The sequence below is a fragment of the Aquarana catesbeiana genome, linkage group LG01 (assembly GCF_042186555.1).
Source record: "Aquarana catesbeiana isolate 2022-GZ linkage group LG01, ASM4218655v1, whole genome shotgun sequence".
Taxonomy (NCBI): Eukaryota; Metazoa; Chordata; class Amphibia; order Anura; family Ranidae; genus Aquarana; species Aquarana catesbeiana.
In genome coordinates, this window is record NC_133324.1 from 838,763,784 (window position 1) to 838,789,793 (window position 26,010).

The 26,010-nt window shown below is 42.9% G+C and overlaps 1 protein-coding gene across 8 annotated transcripts in view; it reads right to left on the reverse strand.

The window, feature by feature from the left end:
* Window positions 1-26,010, reverse strand: part of TBC1D1 (TBC1 domain family member 1) — a 373,516-nt gene that overhangs the window by 96,735 nt on the left and 250,771 nt on the right. For 4 of the 8 annotated variants that reach the window (XM_073608877.1, XM_073608885.1, XM_073608901.1 and 1 more), the window contains 2 exons: window positions 6,575-6,694; window positions 2,226-2,365 (listed from right to left, as the gene is read on the reverse strand). In XM_073608877.1, the coding sequence (XP_073464978.1) occupies window positions 2,226-2,365; window positions 6,575-6,694 (260 nt within the window). Of the gene's footprint in view, window positions 1-2,225; window positions 2,366-6,574; window positions 6,695-8,454; window positions 8,640-26,010 lie in introns of those variants that run through there. The other 4 variants (XM_073608893.1, XM_073608919.1, XM_073608932.1 and 1 more) reach the window with 3 other exon arrangements.

A 26,010-nucleotide genomic window follows, 5' to 3' on the forward strand; every position in this document is an offset into this window, starting at 1 on the left:
AGAGAGGGCTCACCAACGGCTGGTAATGCCTTGGAGCAGGAACATCACTCATAGGCTCCTATGGCCCATCTGTCGTTGGCTCGCTCTTCTCTCCCCTGCAACGGCGCTGGCTGTCAAGAGTGCTGAATCAATTGGCCGGACCAGAGTGGCCTCAAATAAGGCAAGTATACATCTCTTTCTTAGGCAGGTTGGTTATTATAGGTGTTGAAGGAGTACTGTTAAGATTAGTTAGGTATATCCCAAAAATTTCACTTTAAGCAATTGCAGTAACAATTTCTATATACAGAAAATTTAAACCAGTGACTGTCAACCTAATAGATAACTGGGGTCTCAAGTGCACGCTCTGAAAACTAAGGAATATTATGGACATTTTACAAGAGAGGGTTAGAGACTGCATACTACAGTGGTGGCTGGAGACTAGAGATGTGCTGCTGGAGGCGCACAGATACAGGGGACTTGTTATACACAACTGCTTAAAATGTAAGAAAAACAATGGTCCCATATTTTGCTATTAATATTCCCACATCAAGAACCATTAAAAAAAAAAAAAAGTGTGATTTTGATATACAGTAATTTCAGATCACGTACTGATAAGCCTTAGTAAGTATCTAGGCAGAAACGACAATACCTACTGGCTGCTGGGATCTGAAGACCACACAGCAAATACAAAAAGAGACTGCAGTATGGAAAGCAGAGAATTAAACCAAGGGAATAAAAAGATTATTGTAAGCATCCTTGGAATTGTAACTGCTGTCAATGTTGCATTTGCTGGACACCTTAATTGGTATGTAAAGGTGAAGAGAAATATAAAGAACGCTGTGTAAAAGTAAATATTTCATATAACGAATTATGATCACAACATGCATATGGTTACCATTTGCAAAAGTGTCTTTTTAAAAGGAAATTAAAAGGAAATTCCAATAAACATTAAACTCTCTATTTGACCTTGCCCTCTGTAGGTTAAGATAAAGAGGTCCCCAGCCCTACAGCTCTTGTACACCTTAAGACAGAAGGGATACAAGCAAGTGGCAAACTGAAATCTTTAAAATTGCTATTTTTTATTCCACCAAAGTGGGGAGATTTATAAGAAATCTGGTACCACAAATAGCAACAGTCAAAATTAAAGTCTTAGGGATCCACTCATGAAAGTGCATGACTTAACAAGGACCCCACCTGTCATTATGAACAGCTTTTGTTATAATTCACAACCATAACTATGTGATTGCTATTGACCTTTATAACATTTAAAATCTTGACTGCAGAATATCAAAATAGGCAGAGCTAGTGGAGCCTGCATGACCCAAACATTCAGATCAGGTTATGATTTTGGCTTATTCATCCAAGGCTATAAGTCTTATGCCAGCCACAGAATGAGTAATTTTCTTTCCTGCAACCCGTGTCTGAAAATTGTTGGATTCTCCCATCAACACATTCAATTGTGGTGTGTGTGAGATTCAGTTGCATTCTGTGTGTGTGTGAGAGATTCAGTGATTCAGCCACCCCCACCGGGAGAACACAGTTATTACTGCTAGCAGGGCTATAATAGCCACTAGCTATAATCGCATGTAAAAGCAGACAGGCTGGTTGTAGCCAAGTTGATCAATCAACTTGGGTAAATTCAGCCTGCCCATACATGATTCGAATCTGGGCTGGTTCAGCAGGGACTGGTCAAGAACGGTTTACGGCCGACTATGCACACTAACAGCACTAACCTACAATAGTAATAGGGATTTGAGTCTTCTTGATTTCTCTTTGTGCGTTTAAAATTTTCATTTTGCGAGTTAAGTATACTCGTGTATGCATATTATAGTTAGAATAGTAATTTTTACTTAATTGTGAAACACATTTTGGAATCAGTCTGGAAAAAGACTTTAAAAGTCTAGAAGGGTTTAACACAAACCTGAACTTTTGGTATGAATTTCATGCAGTGGTGTTCACTTGTGGCTTTGGTTAATGTTTCGCTGCATGTCTTGCTTTGTTGTATCTGAACTGTCCCTTCTGATTCAGTATATTAATTTTTGCTCTTAATTCACATTGTTTTATTTATATTTTCTCCTCTTTACACATAGACTAAGCTGTTCTGCAATTTTATTTATAAGGTTTATAAAAATAAATGATGCATTATACTAATTATTGTATTTGCATGGGCTGCTCACATACAGTAGACAGAATGCAATATTTTTATACATACACATTTGCTTGTACACACGAATTAAAATTCTTACCATCAAATCTGTTTGGAGAATCACATCCCTTCTGAGGTGTGGCAACGCGCAGGAAAATCTGCTGCCTCCAAGAATGTCGCCGTGTTCTTACAGGGCTTCTAGTTTCCACGTCGTTATTGATAGATGTGCAGTCAAAGTCACTAAAACAAAGACAAGAATGTATAAATGATCACAAATCTGTGCAGTTTTAGCAAACGTCATAGATCAGTACTATTCACAAGCAACTGATGAACACTAAATGTTAATTTTGGTTTCTCTTATAAAATTTGTTTTTACTTGTTAAATAAGGTATTATGGCACTCATTAGCCTATTATTTTACCAAACAAAATGGCAAATATAGGGTCAAGAGTATGTGTGGTATATGGATGATTTCATTACTACTGGGCGGCATCAGTCATGAGGTTTATACTAATGACTTGCTTTAGGACTGTGGAGAAATCCTATTTTTTTCAGGTCCACCATTTACAAGGCGACATGATCTTCAAACAGCCTCAGGCCGTATGTTGATGAGCAAATGCAATGTGCTTTCACATGCATTTCAGATCTGTTTGAGATCATTCACAGTTCATCCACACGTGCATTTGACCTGCATTTGATTACCTAAGCTGCTTCATGCTGCTTTTGCATCCCCAAAGGCTTCTATAGAGTGAAAGGTTGTTCTGATACAAAAGAAAGTTCATTGGCACAGGCTCTTACTGTGCAGTTATCCTCGATCAATAGAGATTATTCTCATCACTTCCCAATCCACTTGCATTCTGCAACTATGATAGAAGGGTATTCCTACTCTATGGGGTTGATTTACTAAAACTGAAGAGTGCAAAATCTGGCGCAGCTCTGCAAAGAAACCAATCAGCTTCTAGGTTTTTTTGGTCAAAGCCTATATGAGCAAGCTGAAGTTAGAAGCAGATTGGCTACCATTCACAGCTGCATTCGATTTTGCACTGTTGCATTTTTTTTATTTCTTACAAAAAATGTAGCAGTAGAAGTGAGACTCCAGTGATTTTTTATACAAATGAAGATAATTCTGCATACCACTTCCCATTACAAAAAACTTCACTGTATGGGCAGCTTCCGGAGACAGTCCATTCTCCACCCAGTCCCCAAAGTGTTTAGCCTGAGTAGGGCTTAGTCATGGAGAAAGTCGCAGGCTGTACCCCTATCAGGGGACAAAAGAATCAGAGAGGAGGGTATGGTGTTTCTCCAGAAGCTTCCTACGCAATAAGGTTTACTAAATTTTTTGAAAAGCAGCGTGTGGAGAGAACTTGACTACATCTTAGAAAGAAGGGAGTTTGAAGCGCCCGAAGCACTTCCAGTAGCCACGGCTAAAGAGAGACACAGGAATCGGTACTGAAGTTAGAACTGGGAACTCTCGTATCAATATTTTAATGCTGTTAGAGTACCTGAGAGATAAAAAAGGTCATCTACAACACTGGACCCCCTAGGGGAGAAGTCTGCAATCAGCGCTGCGCAAACTGTTGGCGCTATAAAAATCCTGTACAACAATAATAATCAGTAGCATGGCACTATAAAAACTTCCTCCATATTAGGCTCTAAGTGTTTTTTAGCCCAACACATTGAGCACAATAAAATAAACATTTCTTACCCCAGCACTTGGTTTACATCAATGCTGCTGGCTACTGTTCTCACCGTGCCACTTCCCCGAACTTCTGGTCTTCACAAAAATGAGTTAACAGTAGATCGCAGCTTTGTTAGCTTAGGGAAGACGAGGTGGGGCAGGGGAGAGTCTTGCCATGTTAAACTACAGTTTTTCTGTGTTTCTATTGATGCACACAGTGTAGGGAGGCAAAATGCTAGTTTCTACATGCAAGGGTGGCTCCATCGGATACTTTTAAAAGCAGCAGGAGCGGTCATATCCCAACCCACAAACATATTATATATATATAAAAGTTGGGGGTTGTTTTGCTAAGGCCCCTTTCACACTGGGGCGGTTTTCAGGCGGTATTGCGCTAAAAATACCGCCTGCAAACCGCCTCAAAACAGCCTCCGCTGTTTGTTCAGTGTGAAAGCCCGAGGGCTTTCACACTGAAGCGGTGCGCTCGCAGGACGGTAAAAAAAGTCCTGCGAGCCGCTTCTTTGGAGCGGTGTATTCACCGCTCCTAAACCGCTCCTGCCCATTGAAATCAATGAGACAGCGCGGCTATACCGCGGCTATAGCCGCGCTGTACGAGCGGATTTAACCCTTTTTCGCCCGCCAGCGGGGGTTAAAACCGAATCGCTACCGGCCGAAAACCGCTGCAAGAACGACGGTACAGCAGCGATAAAAATAGCGCTGTTGGGCCGCCGACACACAAAGTGCATCTAAATCCAAAACAAAAAATTGAATATATTGCCGATTACTAGTATTTGGCTTTATTTTCACATGCTAGTGCACTTCTCTACTGTATCTATTGAGAGAGCCATGGATGTCACCCTAGGCTACTCTCCTGATATGGACTCCAAACATGCCCAGATCTATTCATTTCATTTACATGGAGGACAGGGCAACTGGAAGTATACATAAGATATCTAGGAAGAAAGATGTTCTTCGGTGCAGCTCACAGGAAGTGACAGACACTGCATTCCTGGCAAGATAAACAGGTATTTTTTGTATTTGCTGAAAATGTTCTTAGCGTGGGGAAAAAAAAAAATCAAAATAAATTCAGACATTACATCTGAGGACTAATAAACTGCAAAATCTTGCATTTTTGGGTTTAGAATAGTTTCTTTAAAAAGGAAGTAAACCCTGGTGGGTTTTACTTCCTCTTTATTTCCCTGCAAAAGGTAAAGCATAATGGGCTACTATGCATCGCAAAGTAACCCATTATGTGTCCCTTACCTGAAAACAAAGCCTGCGATGTCACCGCTGTCCCCACTAGCAGCAAGCGTCCATCTTCACCCCCCCTTCCTTCCGGGGCCGCGAACGCCGGCTCTGAGTGGCTGGATTTGTGTGACATCACTTCTGCACATGCAGGCAGGAGCCGCCAGTCACGACATGACCCCTATTAGAAACGGCACGATGTGCCTTTTCTAAAGTGTGCATGCGCCGTAGTCATCATTTTCTAAATATCTCCTAAACTGTGGAGGTTTAGGAGATATTTCAAGCACCTACAGGTAAGCCTTAATATAGGCTTACTTGCAGGTAAAAGTGGCTGTACAGGGTGTACAACCACTTTAAGGCTCTTTTTGACTTATTGAATTTTTTAACTGGGCTGCTCTGTGTATTCACCATGAGCTGTGGAGCCTATAATTATGCTGTAAATAGAGGGGCAATAAAAGGAGCAAAACAGAATTATGTTCTGGCTAAAATACTTCAAAGTATGGATATGTCAATATTGGCAAAAAAAGGCTTTAGGTCCCAATAATAATAATAATAATAATAATAATAATAATCTACAAACCCCCTGTACATGCCCTGACATCTGAAAAAAAAAAGAAAATATATTTATGTATATATTTTGGAAAATCACAATAGCAGACTTCATCAGCAAGTGAAATCTGGAAACCAAAGTAAACTTGTCATGAAAGAGTGACCACCTCCTTTACAAAGCAGTTGGATGGCTGCTGTGCCAACTATAGCTACAGTCAATTTTGAATAAGCAATCCAAAATAAAACAGATGAGGAACTCCTTCCTTACAGCAACATAATACTTGTTCTATGTGGTTATAAAGGTTAAAGGTTTTTTTACCTTTATGCACTCTATGCAGGAGGTTAAAAAACCTTCTGTGGACAGCAGTGCCCCCAGCCCCCCTAAAAACGTACTTGAGCCACATTTTAATCCAGCGTTGTGCACAAGAGCCTTGGCTCTCTCCCTCCTCATTGGCTGAGACAGCAGCAGTAGCTATTAGCTCCCACTACTGTCAATCACAGCCAGCAAGCCAATGAGTGGAGCAGAAGCATGTGTGAACGGACACATGGAGCAGCGGCTCAGGAGCCAGCCTGCTCCCTCCTGCCTAGTGTCGGCTAAGGAACGAGGGGCCTGGAGCATCATTGGGGGACCCAAGAAAAGGAGAATCAAGGCTGCGATGTGCAAAACCACACGTCTGTTATTTTAAAAAGAAAAAAAAAAACAAAAAACTTTTAATATCACTTCAAACCAGAAACAGCAAGACAACTAGGCAACTAGAATTTTCAGAAAGCAGCGACTACATTGATTTTCAGGGATCGGTCAGGTATAAGATAGGAATGCCTCAATTGGTCCAAGCTCAACCAATGTAACTATGCAATAAAATGTATACCTAAACTCCAGTTATAAAGTGAGGCGTGCAACCCTCTGTAGTCCACTCATGTACAGACACCAACAGCATTTCCAGTTTTTCCTTGGTATAGACAGACAGCATAGAGACCTACCGTTCCTTGTCAAAGTCAGAGGTGCTATTTTCTGCTACAGGAGCCAGAAACTTAAGGAAATTTGGCACAGAGGAGGAAGACTGAAGTTTCTTGCGTAGAGAGGAAGAACGGTAGAAAAGGCTGAGAGCATAGTTCAGATGAAGGAAAAGCAAGAAGAAAAGAAAAAGAAATGAAAAAAGGATCAGATATGACCAGTTGTAAAATCCAACCCACCCACAGCCCCATTATACCACATCCCAATGATCGTTCTCCCCATATTAGCCGAGGCTGCCTGTTTATTACTTCCTATTCTTATTACAAAACTGCTTTAAATAGACCCTATCACCTTATCATTCAAAAAACTTACTGTAAAATTATATGTGCTGTTGGAAGCCGACATCTTGGATGTGATGTCAGCATCTCCAGCAGACTGGGGCTGTCATTTAAAGGGGCACTCTATAGTTTTCCTCTTTGCTCCTCTCTCATCTGCTACAATTAAAGGTTATGTAGGGAGGCAAAGGGAGGGGTGAAGGAGCTGGGTCAGCACAGAGTAATTGGACATACCCAGAAGATGAGAAGGCTACAACAGGCAACAAGTCAAAGGGCTGTGCTAGGCAATTAAAGCCGGCCATAGACAGTTTGAATCTCTGGCTGCTTCAACAGGAACCAGTCGAGATTCAAACAGTGTATGGGCAGGCTGAATGTACCAGGTTGATTGATCAACCAACTTGTGTACAACCAGCCTGCTAGACTTGCTTGCGATTATTGCTAGCAGCTGCTATAGCCACTAGCAATAATCAATGTTTTTTTTCCTCGGCAGGAATGTCTTGGCAGGAGGGATTCCCCTGTCAGCACAGTCTGTGTTGATGGGGGAATCGTGCAAATTTCTTTCCTGCAAGCTGAGGTTGCAGGAAAGAAATTTGCACAGTCTATGGCCAGTCTTACTCTCCTGATGTAGTCAAATTTTCTAGCAAGATTAAAAGGCAGATTTCAAGTCAATTAAAAAAATATTTACAGAAAGGAAAAGCACTGCAAGTAAGCATTTAAAATACTTGATTTGTCTGTGTTTTTAGCTGAAATGTTCTAAGGGTCACTCTAAGAACTCAGCCTACATGAAGTGAGCCTATAAAACAAAATAAAAATTGGAGCATTCACTAAATGAAAAAATGTCTACATTTATTTTAGATTTTAAATAATAATTCGGGTAATAATGGGATGTAAAATAAACAGGCAAGTACAGGATCGCTATGTCCTTCTTTCCCACTTCAGTATTTTTGGGAGGATTTCACCATATTTCAATGATAGATTTGGTCAGTAAGAAAATATATTTTTTCAGCAACACTGCAAGAATTATTCAACAATAAAACTTTTTTTTTTTTTTTTTTTTTTTAATAAAAACACACACACACACACACACAATACACATTGCATCATCACACTAATCTACCACTCCATCATTTACTCATTCCCGAACTTTTTTTTTTTTTTTTTTTTTAAAGGATTTTAGGTGTATTCCTAATTTTGTGCAACTCTTCTGCTCTTGGATAAGCCCTTACTCAAAAAGATTAAAGTGACAAAGACTGACCACCAGCTGTGCTACTGTTAATATAACAGACCATCCCAAGATAATTACAGGTTGTTAACATACAAAAAACAGAGAGTGAATGCACCACAAACCACATTTGCATGCACTTTCAAGCGGTTTTCTTGGGTTTCCCAAAGTTTTACACAAACTTCATACCAAGCCTAAATCATTTCAATCATTATCGGGTTCTACCATTTGATATTTAAATACACCTCCAAATACCTGTACAAACCAAGCATACATGCAGAGAGATTTCACATGGAAAAAGACTTGTTACATGCAGGACAAAAGCAGATGAACACACATCTCTGCTCACCTCTTCTGTGTGCCCGCTGCCAGGGGCTCCCCACCTGAGCTGTGCCTCAGCTTCCTGAGGATTAGGGGGGACGAGGTTGCGGTGGTAGGAGAAGGGACAGCAGCTTGCTCACACGGTGCTGTACTGCTCTCAGGCACGCCTGGGTCTGTGCTGGAACTAGACACCAGCATTCCAGCCAACCAGCGAGGGGAGGGGGGAGAAGACACATTTCAGCAGAGGTAGGAATTACAACGCAGGTGAACAGAAGGAAGTCTTCAAAAGGAAGACTGATTTGTTTTCATGGACAGAATTTTATGCACCCATCTAACATTCACACACACCCACTGGGAACAGACCCTCCTTTCCCACCCAAGTAAAATAAAAGGCATTATGTATTATACAGGGATTAGTATACAGTACTGCTTAAATGGTACCGGTGTACAGCAGAGAAGAGCGACTTAAGCTCTTGGACATAGTGTGTTCTTCTACAATATTTTCTGGTTCTCACTATTACCATAGACTGCAGGTGGTGATCACAGGAGCTAGGCTAAAGCCACAAGTGGTAGATGCTAGCAGGCCGGGTTCAAGGTGAACCTAGGGGTAGATTTACTAAAGCTGGTGCACTAAGAATCTGATGCAGTCATGCATGGTAGCCAATCAGCTTCTAACTTCAACGTGTTCAATTAAGCCTTGACAATAAAACCTGGAAGCAGATTGGTTTCTATACAGCGTTGCACCAGATTTTGCACTCTTCAGTTTTAGTACTAGTGTTTCAGTTCAACCAGTAGTGTTTTGATCCTCACCTGTCAATTATAAAAAGGGAGAGGGAAGGAAATCTGGCATTTTGTTTAATGGAGGGGGGCATGCCAAGCTTGCAATAGGGGCCTGCACATTCTAGATAATGTATGGGATGCAGAAGTAGAGAGGCTGGCTGTCAGAATGATGTAGTGTTGGGGAGCAACTATCTACACGATCTTTTGTTCTCTGTAGATTTACACGTTTTTAAAGTTTGGTCAGAAATAGTCAGCAATATATAAATTGTAAATTATAATGCCAAACTTATCCCCAAACAGAACTGACCTAATACAGGTCTGGGCCATATATACTATAAAGCTGGCCATAGATGGAGCAATATCCTTTCCTGCAAAATCGCTCAATTCCTCCATCGACAGTCGGTATTGATGGGGGAATCCCTCCCACAGAGCCACTGTGTACACCCAGCGAGAACAGTGATTAATGCTAGTGGCTAAACCAAGATTTGAACCATCTATGGCCAGCCTAAAGTGATTGTACACCCTGTACAACCACTTTTGCCTACAGGGAAGCCTATATTAAGGCTTACCTGTAGGTGCTTGAAATATCTCTGAAACCTCCACGGTTTAGGAGATATTTACGAAAGACCTGAGCGCCGATGACTACGGCGCATGAGCACTTTAGAAAGGGCACATCGTGCTGTTTCTAATAGGGGTCATGCCGTGACTGGCGGCTCCCGCGCGCATGCATAGTAGCCCATTATGCTTTATCTTTGGTAGGGAAATAAAGAGGAAGTAAAACCCACCAGGCTGATTGTACTGAAGTCAATCAATAGATCAACTTCAGTACAACCAACTTGCCCACAGATGAAAGTAAATTCATCGGGTTCCTTCTGAACCGCCTGAATTTCAATCTGTCTACAGCCGGCTTTAATGTGTCAGTTTTAAAAACATATATGCACACATCTATTTGGCTGTAGATGCTGTGTGGTGTATGTGGCATGTTTACTTTCCTCCGATTGCATCCCATTACTTGAAGACGTGTCTGTTTAGGGTCAATGGAAAATGCACAATCTGTACACAAAGGTAAGCTCCATCATGAAAGAACATATCTATCCAACTACAAGCATTACTAGAATGGTTTTAGTTTTTCAAGAAAGAATTTCATTTTCACACTTAATTTGCTACAGCAATTTCAGACCACTTTTATGCATAAAAACATTCTAGCCACATTGTTAAATTGAGGCCACGTAAACATACTAAAGTTGTACTGTATAGGATCACAACTGATCCCAAACCTTTATGCAGAGACAGCTTCGCAAAATGACGTGTCCAATGTACACAGGGAGTGTCAATATTGTTCTGACTTTTCTATTCATAATAAAAGAGCCATCAGACACTGGGCAAGGAAGTGGATGTATAGTGAGGGAAAAAAGTATTTGATACCCTGCTGATTTTGTACGTTTGCTCACTGACAAAGAAATGATCAGTCTATAATCTTTAATGGTAGGTTTATTTTTAACAGTGAGAGAGAACAACAAAAATATCCAGAAAAACGCATTTCAAAAAAGTTATAAAATCGATTTGCATCCCCTATCAGCAAGATTTCTGGCACCCAGGTATCGTCTATACAGGTAACGAGCTGAGATTAGGAGCACTCTCTTAAAGGGAGTGCTCCTAATCTCAGCTTGTTACCTGTATAAAAGACATATTTCCACAGAAGTAATCAGATTCCAATCTCTCCACCATGGCCAAGATCAAAGAGCTGTGTCCAAGGACGTCAGGGACAAGATTGTAGACCTACACAAGGCTGGAATGGGCTACAAGGCCAAATCGCCAAGCAGCTTGGTGAGAGAGTGACAATAGTTAGTGTGACTATTCACAAATGGAAGAAACACAAAATAACTCTCAATCTCTCTCAGTTTGGGGCTCCATGCAAGATCTCACCTTGTGGAGTTTCAATGATCATGAGAACTGTAAGGAATCAGTCCAGAACTACACGGGAGAATCTTGTCAATAATCTCAAGCAGCTGGGACCATAGTCACCAATGGATGAGAACCTCCCTCCCTCAGCCAGGGTATTGAAAATGGATTGTGGATGGGTAATTCCAGCATGACAAAGACTCAAGGCAACAGAGGAGTGGTTCAAGAAGAAGCACATTAAGGTCCTGGAGTGGCCTAGCCAGACCTTAACCCCATGGAAAATATGTGGAGGGAACTGAAGGTTTGAGTTACCAAACGTCAGCCTTGAAACCGTAATGACTTGGAGAAGATCTGCAGAGATGAGTGGGACAAAATCCCTCCTGAGATGTGTACAAACCTGGTGTCCAACTACAAGAAACATCTTACCTCTGTGATTGCCAACAAGGGTTGTACTAAGTCAGGTTTTGCAAAAGGGGTCAAATACTTATGTCACTCATTAAAATACAATTCAATTTATAACTTTTTTGAAATGTGTTTTACTGGATATTTTAGTTGTTATTCTGGTCTCTCACTGTTAAAATAAACCTACCATTAAAATTATAGACTGATCATTTCTTTGTCAGTGAGCAAACAAAATCAGCAGGGGATCAAATACTTTTTTTCCCCTCACTGTATATCCTCAAAAGCAGCATCTAACTGTATAAACTGAGGAATATTTCATTGCCCCACAAAATTTACTTTACCAAAGAATTAAAACCCCTTTTTAAATGTAAAGGATGGATTTTATCACCATTCTTCTGCTAGATTGCCAAATTATTTCATGATACCGTGAATGCAACAAGGAGTAAAAAAAAAAAAAAAAAAAAAAAAAAAAAAAGGGGTCCTCCCCAAAATCCATACCAGACCCTTTTCTGAGCACACAGCCTAGCAGGTCAGGAAAGGGGGTGGGGACAAGTGAGCCCTGAACCGTACCAGGCCGCATGCCCTTAACATGGGGGTGGGGGGGTGCCAATGCATCTTGTGTGCCACTACTTATATTGGCATGGGGCGGGGTCACCGGAGGCCCACCCCTTATGACTTCATCGCCCATCATGCCCCGGGGGGTGATGTCATATGGGGTGGGGCCTCCAGATGACATCACCCGGTGACCCTGCCCCATGCCAATATAAGTAGTGGCACACCGCACATTCGCCATTAGAGCGGGAGAGCGTTGAGTCAACATCGGAAGAAGAACAGAGGGAGAAGGCAGCAGAGAAGACAACAGAGAAGACCCAGCAAAAGAGCAAGAAAAAGAGCAAGAAAAAGAGCGAGAAGATAGCGGAGAAGACCTGGCAGAAGACAGCAGACAGAGGGGGAAGAACCAGAGAGGGCTAATAGACATCAGCGGTGGAGGCAGAAGAGCCGGAGGGGGGAGAAGAAGTCGGAAGAGACGCCAGAGCTGCCTTAAAAAACTACTTTAAAAACCTGTGCCCTGTTTAATTTTTGACACTTTTTTTTTTCCCAGGTGAATGGGTGGGGGTACAATGTACCCCATACTCATTCACATAGGGTGGGGGGCCAGGATCTGGGAGCCCCCTTGGTAAAGGGGGCCTCCAGATTCTGATAAGCCCCCTGCCCGCAGACCCCAACAACAAACAGCCAGGGTTGTCAGGAAGAGGCCCATGTCCTCATCAACATGGGGACAAGGTGCTTTGGAGTGGGTGGTGCAGGGTCCCCCTGCCCAAAAAGCACCCAACCCCCCATGCTAAGGGGCATGCGGCCAGGTACGGTTCAGGAGGGGGGTGCTCACTCAACCCCACCCCCTTTCCTGACCTGCCAGGCTGTGTGCTCAGATAAGGGTCTAGTATGGATTTTAAGGGGAACCCCCACGCCAAAAAAAAAAAATGGCGTGGGGGTTCCCCTTAAAATCCATACAAGACCGAAGAGCCTGGTATGCTCTTGGAGGGGGAACCCATGCCGGTTTTTAAAAATTTGGCGTGGATTTCCCCTTCAAGATCATCAGAGCACAAGTCGCGTGCCAAAGTCGAGTCAGTCAAGACGGCGATCCGACTTCAGTGATGTTCAATGGGCTGACGTAGGATCAAAGTCGGACCAAAGTAGTGCAGGGAGCATTTTCAAAGTCAGACCGACTTGTGTCGGACCAGTTAAGACAGCTCCCATAAGGAAACATTGATTTTCACATGTCATGCAAAATGAGCTCCCAATGTCGGAGCGTTTGTCGTACCAGTGTAAACCCGGCCGGACATTGATTGTGGCACCAACAGTGATCAGTGCAGTAAAAAGGGACAGACTTGGAAAATTATAATCAATCTCTCTCTCTCATATATATATATATATATATATATATATATATATATATATATATATATATATATATATATATATATATATATATATATATATATATATATATCTATATATCTATCTCTATCCATCTCTTTATCAGCTCTCTACAAATTAGGAACAAGCCTATATAGGACAGCAAGATGTCTTTCCCTGTATTATCAGAGTGAGCAGAATCTACAACATGACCTACCACAGCAAAAAAAATAAACATTTAGCTTACCCCATTTAACATATCACCGCCAAAACAAGACATTCAGACAACTGTAATTTGCCTGAAATCAGTACAATGTTTTCAATTTAAAAATCAACATATAAAGAAAGACATTTAACAATAGTAAGAGATCGGCAACCACAATAAAAACAAACAAAAAAATACCGTTAACAGTTATCCACAGTGTAGTATAATTTTTTTTTTTTAAAGACCGGTCATTAAGATTACGTGGATGCATCTAACCAGATGCCAAGTATACCCCTCGGGGTCATTTACTGTAATTAAAACACACAGCAGAACTTCCTTTCTATCCCGTGGTTTCTGACATGGTCACACAGTTTAGAGGATTCCTATTTTTCTTACAATGGCTGTCAAGAGAACCTCCCTCTCTAGTGTTCCGAGATAAATTGTCTTCCTGTGTGTTCCATTGAGTAGGTCATAGATTGATTGAAATTCGTCCGGTTCAGCAGGGACTGGTCAACTTTAGATGCATCTATGGGCAGGCTGGTTGTACAGAAGTCAATCTGTCGATCGACTTCTGTACAACCACACTGTAGAAGTTATTTTGCTATCCTTTTCCTCTTGTTTGCTGAAGGGCAGCATCTCCCTCATATTGTATTTTTAGAACCCTTTTTCTATTGCGGGTTCCCGTGGGATTACTGGTCATGCGCATCTTGCACCACATCAATGTGATAGTGAGCCGTCAGTCAAAAACAGAACAGAATGTGAATGCAGTGAGATCTGTTCTCAACTGTGATCGATGGCTCACTATCAGAATGATTGCAGAATAAATGGGAATTACAAAGTCAACTGTTCAAGAATTCGTGACTCAGGATTTGAACAGGAGAAATCCACACTACTAAAATGGTGTCTGTTGGAAGGCAACATGTTTTTTCATAATACAAGAGGTGTTTGAAATATGAACTATGGCTATACCAAACCTTCGCATTCTTGAGGGCTGTCTGGAATGTAACAAGTTGCACATCAAAGCTTCATAGCATATCAGATTATTCATCTAAAAGAAGCAAGCCTGAACAAAAGCTTTGCTCCTGATTAGGGATGAGCTTCGAGTTCGAGTCAAACTCATGTTCGACTCGAACATCGGCTGTTCGCAAGTTCGCCGTACAGCGAACAATTTTGGGTGTGGGAATTGGGAATGCCGCGGAACACCCTTTAAAAGTCTATGGGAGAAATCAAAAGTGCTAATTTTAAAGGCTTATATTCATGGTATTGTCATAAAAAGTGTTTGGGGACCTGGGTTCTGCCCCAGGGGACATGGATCAATGCAAAAAAAGTTTTAAAAACGGCCGTTTTTTCGGGAGCAGTGATTTTAATAATGCTTAACATGAAACAATAAAAGTGTAATATCCCTTTAAATTTCGTACCTGGGGGGCGTCTATAGTATGCCTGTAAAGGAGCGCATGTTTCCCGTGTTTAGAACAGTCTGACAGCAAAATAACATTTCAAAAGGAAAAAAAGTCATTTAAACTACTCGCGGCTATTAATGAATTGCCGGTCCGACAATACACATAAAAGTTCATTGATAAAAACGGCATGGGAATTCCCCACAGGGGAACCCCAAACTAAAAAAAAAAAAAAAAAAACGGCGTGGGGTCCCCCAAAAATCCATACCAGACCCTTATCCGAGCACGCAACCTTGCAGGCCGCAGGAAAAGGAGGGGGGACGAGAGAGCGCCCCCCCCCCCCTCCTGGGCTACATGCCCTCAACATTGGGAGGGTGCTTTGGGGTAGCCCCCCAAAACACCTTGTCCCCATGTTGATGAGGACAAGGGCCTCATCCCCACAACCCTGGCCGGTGGTTGTGGGGGTCTGCGGGCGGGGGGCTTATCGGAATCTGGAAGCCCCCTTTAACAAGGGGACCCCCAGATCCCGGCCCTCCCCCCTGTGTGAAATGGTAAGGGGGTACCCCTATCATTTCACTAAAAAACTGTCAAAAATGTTAAAAATGACAAGAGACAGTTTTTGACAATTCCTTTATTTAAATGCTTCTTTCTTCTATCGGTTTCTTCCTCCATCTTCTTCTGCTTCTGGTTCTTCCCCCGGTGTTCTCGTCTGGCATCTTCCTCCGCATCGCCGGTGTCTTCTTCCCTTCTTCTCCTCGGCCGCTCCGCATCCATGATGGCATGGAGGGAGGCTCCTGCTCTTGTCTTCATCTTCTTGTCGGGCCGCTCCACATCCATGATGGCATGGAGGGAGGCTCCCGCTGTGTGACGCTTCTCTTCTGACGGTTCTTAAATAACATGGGGGGGGGGGGCACCTGGTGACCACGCCCCCCTCCGACGCACGGTGACTTGACGGGACTTCCCTGTGGCATTCCCCGTGACACCACAGGAAGTCCTGTCAAGTCACCTTGCGTCAGAGGGGGGCAGGGTCACCGGGTGGCCCCGCCCCCCATTATATAAGACCCGTCAGAAGAGGAGAAGCGTCACACAGCGGGAGCCTCCCTCCATGCCATCATGGATGTGGAGCGGCCCGACAAGAAGATGAAGACAAGAAGATGAAGACAAGAGCGGGAGCCTCCCCCCATGCCATCATGGATGCGGAGCGGCCGAGGAGAAGAAGGGAAGAAGACACCGGCGATGCGGAGGAAGATGCCAGACGAGAACACCGGAGGAAGAACCAGAAGATGGAGGAAGAAATTGAAGGAAGATAGTAGAAAGAAGAAGCATTTAAATAAAGGAATTGTCAAAAACTGTCTCTTGTAATTTTTAACATTTTTGACAGTTTTTTAGTGAAATGATAGGGCTCCTTTTGTACCCCCTTACCATTTTACACAGGGGGGGGCCGGGGTCTGGGGGTCCCCTTGTTAAAGGGGCTTCCAGATTCCGATAAGCCCCCCCGCCCGAAGACCCCCACAACCACCGGCCAGGGTTGTGGGGATGAGGCCCTTGTCCTCATCAACATTGGGACAAGGTGTTTTGGGGGGCTACCCCAAAGCACCCTCCCAATGTTCAGGCATGTGGCCTGGTACGGTTCAGGAGGGGGGGTGCTCGCTCATCCCCCCTCTTTTCCTGCGGCCTGCCAGGTTGCGTGCTCTGATAAGGGTCTGGTACGGTTTCTTAGGGGGACCCCACGCCTTTTTTTTTTTTTAATTTTGGCGCGGGGTTCCCCTTAAAATCCATACCAGACCTGAAGGGTCTGGTATAGATTTTAAAGGGGACCCCACACCATTTTTTATTTTTTTTGGCCGGGGTTCCCATTAATATCCATACCAGACCTGGAGGGCCTGGTATGGAATTTAGGGGGACCCCCACGTCATTTTTTTAAAAAATTTTGGTTCGGGGTTCCCCTGTGGATAATTCCCATGCTGTTTTTATCAATGAACTTCTATGTGTATTGTCCGACCGGCACTGTTCTAAACACGGGAAACATGCGCTCCTTTACAGGGATACTATAGACACCCCCCCCGGGTACGAAATTTAAAGGGATATTACACTTTTATTGTTTCACTTTAAGCATTATTAAAATCACTGCTCCCAAAAAAACAGCCGTTTTTAAAACTTTTTTTTGCATTGATCAATGTCCCCTGGGGCAGGACCCAGGTCCCCAAACACTTTTTATGACAATAACTTGCATATAAGCCTTTAAAATTAGCACTTTTGATTATTCATGTTCGTGTCCCATAGACTTTAACGGTGTTCGAACAAATTTTTTGCCTGTTCGCAAGTTCTGGTGCGAACCGAACAGGGGGGTGTTCGGCTCATCCCTACTCCTGATCATATCGTGTGATAACGCTATGCAAGCAAGCTTCAAAGAGGGCCATGGCTGCCAGGATGACTGATGAAGGTGGGTTACAAAGATCAATTATCAACGGGCATTGAAGACTGACCTAGGACACAGACATGATACATGGACAATGCTGCCCCTAGAGACCAATACAGCAGGACGGACAGTAATATAATATATTGAGGAGGACTGCCCCGTAAATACTTTGATTCGTCAAAGGTCTAGATGGGCCGGCAATGGGTTTGGGCCTGGACTGTGTATGATTGAAGTATAAAAAAGGGCTGACCGAGGCAGAGAGCTTTCTCTGTTGCCATCCTGAGCCCAGCTGATGAGACCGTGTTTAGAGGACAGCCTTACGATAAGTACCTTTGATGTTCTTTTGTTATATGCTCTATAGTATTTCAGGTTAGCATTTTCCGATTTTCTTGGGAATTAAATAAGACGTTGTGTTAATAAGCAGTGTGTTTGTTTTCATAGCTAACCTTATATTATTGTGCTATCAACAGTAACATTATCAGAGTTTTAATAGACTAGCTAACTATAGGAATAGACAAATTAATACATATATGGAATAAATAGAGGGAATCCGTAACCACCCTCGGATATTTTAGAAGTTATTTTAATTGGCACCCCAGATCGGACCCGAACCCATATTGCCTGGCTTTCAAGCCATTACCATAATATATGCATATATATGTGACCCATCAAATTACGCATCCCACTCCCAACCTCCTATAACTCTTTACTGTAAATACGTGCCAAAATTGCAGTAGTAAAAACCATTGTGAGCAAGCCTGTCTAATTGCGACCCGTATTTACAGTAAAGAGTTATAGGCGGTTGGGAGCGGAATGTTTAATTTGACGGGTCACTAATTATATATATATATATATATATATATATATATATATATATATATATATATATATATATATATATATATATATATATATATTATGGTAATGGGTTGATTTATGTTATGGTATAGTGTGACATACTTTAGGTTAGTAATATGGGTGAGTAAAGGCCCTCCTCGAGACTCTGTATCTGAAAGCTGGTTAATATGTTGCTCTGAGTGTGTGCTAGTGAATGATGAGTGAATGGCCCCCCCTTGCCTGTATTGCACCCTGTCATGAAGATACCGGAAAGGAGAAGACACAGAATGGGGACATGGAAGCTGTCACTGAAGAATGATGGTGGTGTGTCACTCAGTGGCAAAGTGGCACATGTTGGGAAGCACAACACGTTAAAAAATAAATCATAAATTTGTTCCATTGGAGAAACCATCCATTTGGTTTTCTGTCTATTACCTATTCCATTGAGGTCTATTGTTGGAGTTGGTCTTCTGACTGGAGGTTGTGTCCCTTGTGACAGTTCCCCTTGGGTGTGTAGCCCTACAAGCCTGATTGACCCATTTGGGTTCAATCGTTCTGGTAAGCCTTTTGACTCTCTGGTGGTGGATCACTTATCAACAAGTTTGGGCATGTTTTTCTATGTCACATTATTACCCAGTTCAAGGGTCAGTCATTTCGAACCATGTTTTGGATATACATTATTTATTGTTTGGTTCACCTTTCCAAACACTAAGGACTTGCATTATTTTCCTTGAATATTATTATTGGACATTATTCACATTTTTTGTTATCACCTTTAGTATATCATTTTTATTTTAGGTTTATTATACTTATATATATATATATATATGTGTACACTAAAATATACATCTAAACACTGTTTACCTTATTTTGAGTTAATTCTGAGATCATTTGTGTGCACGTCTTTATGTATATGTACACTATATTTTCATTTTGAGATTTATTTTGAGCACTGCACTTATCTTCCACAAGCACAACACGTAAAGACTGTAATGCCGCGTACACACGGTCGGACTTTTCGTCTACAAAAGTCCAACGGACGCTGACGGACTAAAGCTGGCTGGTAATCCGATCGTGTGTGGGCTTCTCCGGACTTTCAACTGACTTTTTTAGCCTCAAATCCGACGGACTTTAGATTTGAAACATGCTTCAAATCTTTACGTCGTAAGTACGACGGACCCCGAAATCCGCTCGTCTGTGTGCTAGTCCGACGGACAAAAACCCATGCTAGGGCAGCTATTGGCTACTGGCTATGAACTTCCTTATTTTAGTCCGGTGTACGTCATCACGTACGAATCCGTCGGACTTTTGTGTGGTCGTGTGTAGGCAAGTCCGTTCGTAAGAAAGTCTGCCGCAAGTCCGCCGAAGGTACGTCGGAAGTATGTCGGACAGGCTGTCGGACTTTTGTAGACGAAAAGTCCGACCGTGTGTACGCGGCATTACAGACTGTTCCATAGAAGCTGTTTCTGAAGCACATGTTGGGAAACGCAACACGTTAAGACAGTTATGGACTGTTCCATAGGAGCAGTGTCTGAAGAAGGGTGATATGCGCCCTTTAGGCACAAAGCAGAATATGTTGGAAGGCAACATGATTTGATATCATTTTTGGAGTTTCTCTTTCTGGTTGATACCAGGTGACTGGAATGTAACAAGTTGCACATCAAAGCTTTGTAGAACAAAAGCTTGGCTCCTGACCAACTGGTGGGATGGAAATCCTTGATTAGTTCTGCAAGCAAGCTTCAAAAAGGACCATGGCTGACAAGATGATTGGTGAATGTCCAGAAGATCAAAGGGCAAGCTAAGAACTGCCCCTGGAGGCCATAAATACAACATATTAAAAAGACTACCTCTTGGCAATATCTCATTGGGCAGGAGGGTAATGGGGTGTGGTTACAAGTGGGTCTTAATGAATGTGTAAAAAGTGCACACAGAAGTGAAATCGTCCCTTTTCGCTCTTGGCTCGTGCCTGATGGCTCTCTGAGCCTCATAGCTCTCTATGATACCATCACCTTGAGCCCAGCTGATGAGACTGTCTAAGGTGACAGCCTTGCGATAAGCATCTTGATGTTCTTGTGTTATATACTATAGTATTTTCATGTTAGAATCTTCCTATTTTCTTGGGAAATAAATAAGACATTGTTTTATTAAGCAGTGTGTTTGTTTTCATAGCTAACCTTATATTATTGTGCTATCAACAGTAACTATCAGAGTTTTATAGACTAGCTAACTATAGGAATAGACAAATTAATACATATATGGAATAAATAGAGGGAATCTGTAACCACCCTTGGATAATTATTTTAGAATTTTTTTCAGTGTCCTAACATCCAAAGAGCCACTACGCAGGCACTGAACGCTATCCCCACTTGAAGACTTCCAGGAATGCTATTAAGAATGGAAAAATTGCTTGGAGCGTTGTGTACACTCACAATGTGCATACTTTAAAGGAGACAGACAATGTTCAATGGTAAAATTTTTACATAAAATCATGTTTTAAATATCAGTTTCATTACTTTCTGGGCACACCTTGTATATTAAGTGTAAATTGTGCTTGTTGGGTTATACCTGCCCCTCCAGCCAATGTACATTTACTGCATATTATATCTCAGGTGGACACGTGTGCTGTGGACAGGATCCTGCTTATGAGGGACCCCGATACCCTCCTCTGTCATGGATAGACTTCAACCCTCCTCCTACTATAGTTCTGATCTTGCTATTATAGCCGAGATGTATTCCCTTACTGAGCTCTGGAGATGAAAGCATCCTGCCACTAAGGCCTACACCTGCCACTCTGCTTCCCACAAAACTTTTTCTAGGATTAAAGGGGTTGTAAAGGTAAAAATTTTTTCACCTTAATGCATTCTATGCATTAAGGTGAAAAAACTTTTGACAGTACCGCCGCCCCCAGGACCCCCGTTTTACTTACCTGATGCCTCGAATCTTCGCTCCTCGTCCTCGTCAGCTTCATTGCAGCTCAGCCTGGTCGCTGATTGGCTGCAGTGGATGGATTGAAAGCAGCGCAGCCATTGGCTCGCGCTGCTGTCAATCACATCCGATGACGCGGCGCGCCGGGGGGCGGGGCCGAGTGATACAGCGAGCGGCTATAGCCGCCGGCTGTATCACAGGAGCGCGCCCGCAAGCACTCACCACCGTGCGAGGGAGCTCGCATGAAGGTGGTAAATGCTTGCGGGGAGGAGCTGAAACAGCCGCCGAGGGACCCCAGAAGACCAGGTTCGGGGCCACTCTGTGCAGAACGAGCTGCACAGTGAAGGTAAGTATAACATGTTTGTTATTTTTAAAAAAAATAAAAAATAACTTTACAACCCCTTTAACCTAATCTATTCTACTCCTTCTATACTCCCAACTGTTACTTCTATTGAGGTTTTACCCCGTAGCATACTAGATCATGCCTCTCTTCTGCCAGAGCTCAAACCTCTACCTGACCCCAGGATAAGCTTTGGAGGTTCTCTAGATTTTGAATCTCAGACACAAGAATTGACCTCCATGTCCAGTCCTCTCTACATCACTACTGGCCCGCTAATGTTGGTACCGCAGACCAACTTGTAATTTGGGACGCTTCAAAAGCATTCATAAGCGGTCAATATGCCACTAATATTAAAACAGCTAAACAAAAGTAAAGAAAGAAAATATGGATGGGGTTGAGACCCAGGCTGCCAGACTGGAGGTTGCTTATGCTGCCTCCTTTTACCACGATACTTACAAAGCCCTCCTGACCTCTTTACTGGATGTCTTTTAAATCTGCATAGAACTTACAAGGAAGGCTCTTCTTCATCAAACACAATGTATATATCTGTCTGAAAGAACAGTCAGCTGCCAAATCTGTTCCTAGGACCTATCGTCCTCGTGGTCACATTTAAAATTGCCTTAGACTTATTACGAATCAGCATGCCTCTTTAATGAAAACCTCTATGCCTCTACTGTGAACTACACACTTAGTGACCTAGATGGCTACCTCCTTACCCACACTTTTTTTCTCCTTCCTTCCCAACCTCTCTTCCCTGCTTTTCTCTTGAAAACTTATGTCCCAAACATTGTGTCTCCGAAATTGTATTTTGTAAGGTTTATACAAAATATGCACTTTGATACAGTGAACAGTGGCAGTACTTTTGACATTTTATGGTACATTGTACATAAGAAAAAAAAAAAAGAAAACAAGGAAAGACAGGGGGAAAGGTTGACTAGTAAAAAGGTAGGCTTTTTTTTTTTTTTTACTTTACTGCAATCTGCACTCGAGCATCGACGAGTGTCCCCATAGCAAGCGGCTGGGAGGAGGGTTGGTTTTTAAAACAGAGAAACCTGAGCCCCTAATATTACTTTAATGTCTGTAGGCAGCTTTAGAATTAGATCATGCGCGGCAACAAAAATTCATGGGTTAACCATCAAATCTGTTCTTACGCCCACCTATTCCTTGTAGAAGAAAACACATAAGACACAAAGAACATTGCGGATTTACAGCTCATGATGATAAAGTTGGTCTGCAGCTTTCTGGTGAAATGCCCATTACGTATAACTAGTGTAAATGGTGAAAGGCCCAGTTTCCCAAATTCGAAACCAAAAATGTAATATATTGCAGCTTACCCAAGCCTTAGATGGGGTGGCTGCATTAGTTTTTTTTTTTTTTTTTTACTTTTTCACCTGGTAATCTGGCCAGTAACACACCTCCTGTATTCAAATGCCCCCACACTGGATGAAGGAGCACAGGGGCACAGAGCAGCATTATTAATTGTAGCATTGTTGCTTTTGGGTTTAATATCGCTTTAACTCCCCAGGGGACCAAGTGTATTTGACACTTGGTCCTGGTTCTAACTGGAAGCTCCGCCATTCCCTAAACACAAGCAGAATTAAATTCTGACCCTTTACATCCAAGGAAGTTGTCAGCTTGAACTCGGTTTGGTTTGTAGTTGCCATGGTGCTGCAAATGTGATTAGCTAAGACACCAGCCATTTGATGGCTTGACAGTCTGGTTAGGAGCCAGCATAAGCACACTAATAACTGACATTTTTCATTCACAGTATGCCTTAAGACCCCTTTCACACTGGAGGCGTTTTTCAGGCGCTTTAGCGGTAAAAATAGCGCCTGAAAAATGCCTCATCTGCAGTCCCAGTGTGAAAGCCCGACTACTTTCACACCGGGGGGTGGGGGGGTCAGGGTCTGCGCTAGCAGGACGACAAAAAAAAGTCCTGCAAACAGCTTCTTTGAGGTGTATACACTGCTCCTAAAGCGCCCCTGCCCATTGAAATCAATGGGCAGCGCCGTCGAAACACCTGCAAAGCACCTCGGCAGCGGTGCTTTTAACCCTCTATTCAGCCGCTAGCGGGGGGTTAAAAGTGCCCCGCTAGCGGCCAAAAAGCACCTCTAAAACTAGCGGTGCTTTACAGCCGATGCCCCGCGCTTTCAGTGTGAAGGGGCTCTAAAATGTAACCTTTTGGGAGACAGTTAAATCAGTGGGTTTAGTTCTGTTTTAATGATGGATGTAGCTTCACCCCCTTTTGAATCCCAAATGATGGCAGTTCTTTTGGGAGGGAGAACAGCCAGCACATAGCCCCACCCACCTCATCCCTTTAACCTGTGTGATCTGTTCCTATTATGAAGCTGCAGAACTTTGTCCAGGCTGTGTATGTGTAAATGGAGTCACTGATAGATGCACACAGTGCTGCAGCACTGAGTGATATGTCATCATTAGAAATGAATAATCAGCATTGCTTGTTCATTCATAGAACTGAAAGATCCCTCAGAGCTTCAGCTCTGTGTAAAGTATCTGCCCTATATGTACAAGCAGCTGCAGATGCATTACAAAGAGGTGTAGCCCCGAGAGATCTATTACTATTGTTAATAAACAAGCAGCACCGATCATTTATAATAATGACAGATCACTCACCACCATTGCAGCTGTGTGTGTATCAGTGGCTCCATTTACAGCAGCATGAATGATCAGTGAAGTCGGGAGAGTCTTGTGTATGACACAGCCCAACACCGCTGATCACTCATTCATAAAAACAGAAAGATCACTCAGTGCTGTGTATGTGTACAGCCACTAATAAGGTAGGGATTATTTTGAACAGGACCAAGTGCCCTATGCGCTAGTCTCATGGGGAGTTAAAGTGGAGCTTAACTGCTGCCTCGATTCCTTTCATCCTTCCCTTTTCCAAGGCTTCATCTGGCACATGCACAGATGTGCCACAGGTCTTTGCCAGGTCCCAAAAACCTGGTAGAAAACCCAGTGGTGCATCTGCGTTTGCATAAAGGGTTTTCTGCACCGGCAGTGCTGATATTTGAGCACTCCATTTGCCGGTGTTGTTTTGTGTGTATCTGCATATCTACAGTTACACTGGCCATATCACATTTTGATCATTTTTTTTTTTGGGCAGTAAAAAAAATACAAGTAGGTTTTAAGGAGCCAAAAGTTCCCTGTTAAAGTGGTTCTAAAGCCAGAAGGTGTTTTCCTTCATGTATTCTATGCATGAACTTAAAAAAAAACCTTCACTGTGCAGCTTTCCCCCACTCCCCCTTATGCCCTGTACACACGACCGGTTTTGCCGTCGGAATAAACTCTGAAGGTTTTTACGACAGTGTTCCGACGGAATTCCGCTCAAGTTGTCTTGCATACACACGGTCACACCAAATTCCGACCGTCCAGAACGCGGTGACTTACAACACGTACGACGGGACTAGAAAACAGAAATTCAATAGCCTGTAGCCAATAGCTTCCGTCTCGTACTTGCTTCAGAGCATGCGTCATTTTTGGTGCGTTGGAACAACATACAGAATAGCGTTTTTTCTGATAGTAATTTGTTCTGTTGGAAAAATATAGAACATGATCTCGATCTAAGTCCGTCTAAATTTTCGACAGAAAAAGTCTGATGGGGCATACACATGGTCGGAATATACGATAAAAAGCTCCCATCGGACTCTTTCTGTCGTTAACTCCGCTCGTGTGTACGCGGCATTATACTCACCTGAACCCAATCCAGCGATGTGCATGAGAGCAGAAGCTCTCCCGGGCCTCTGCCTCCTCACTGGCACCTCTGCTATCAATCACAGCCAGTGAGGAGGGGGCAGGGCCGAGTTGCATGCTGTGTGTCTCACAGAGGCGGATTGGGAGGGAGCACGCACAAGTGCCCCCTGAGCAAGCTGCTCGCTCTGGGGGCACTCAGTAGGGGGGAGGGGCCTGGAGCACCAGCGGGGGACCCGAGAAAAGGAGGATTACAGCTGCTCTTTGCAAAAACTTTACACAGAGTAGGTAAGTATATATAAAAAAAAAAAAACACTTTACAATTACTTTAAACATCAAAACATTATATCTTTAAAAAAAAAAAAAAAAAAAGCCAACAGTAACCAACCATGTTGCGTAATCATAAACAAAAGGTCTATGATCCGATTGGCCACTTTGGGCAACATCTAGACTCTTGCAGCCTGTTTTTTTCCTCTGTTTTAATACATAAGCCGGTATAAGAAAGAGAAAAAAGGTTGGGCCGAGGTCTAAATTTAGTAAACAAGGCTTCATTTTCATATTAGTGGACCAGAATATTAAAATTGCCAACAGCTGAGTTTTGCCCTGGATAAGGTTTGTCAATGGTGAGCAGATTAGGTGGGGAGCAGTGGCGGCCCGTGTATTGTGGGCGCACAGGCGATGCCCCCCCCCCCCCCAACTCATCTGCCGCCCTCCCTATTCATGTGCCCGGCCCCTTTTCAGGATGCCGGACA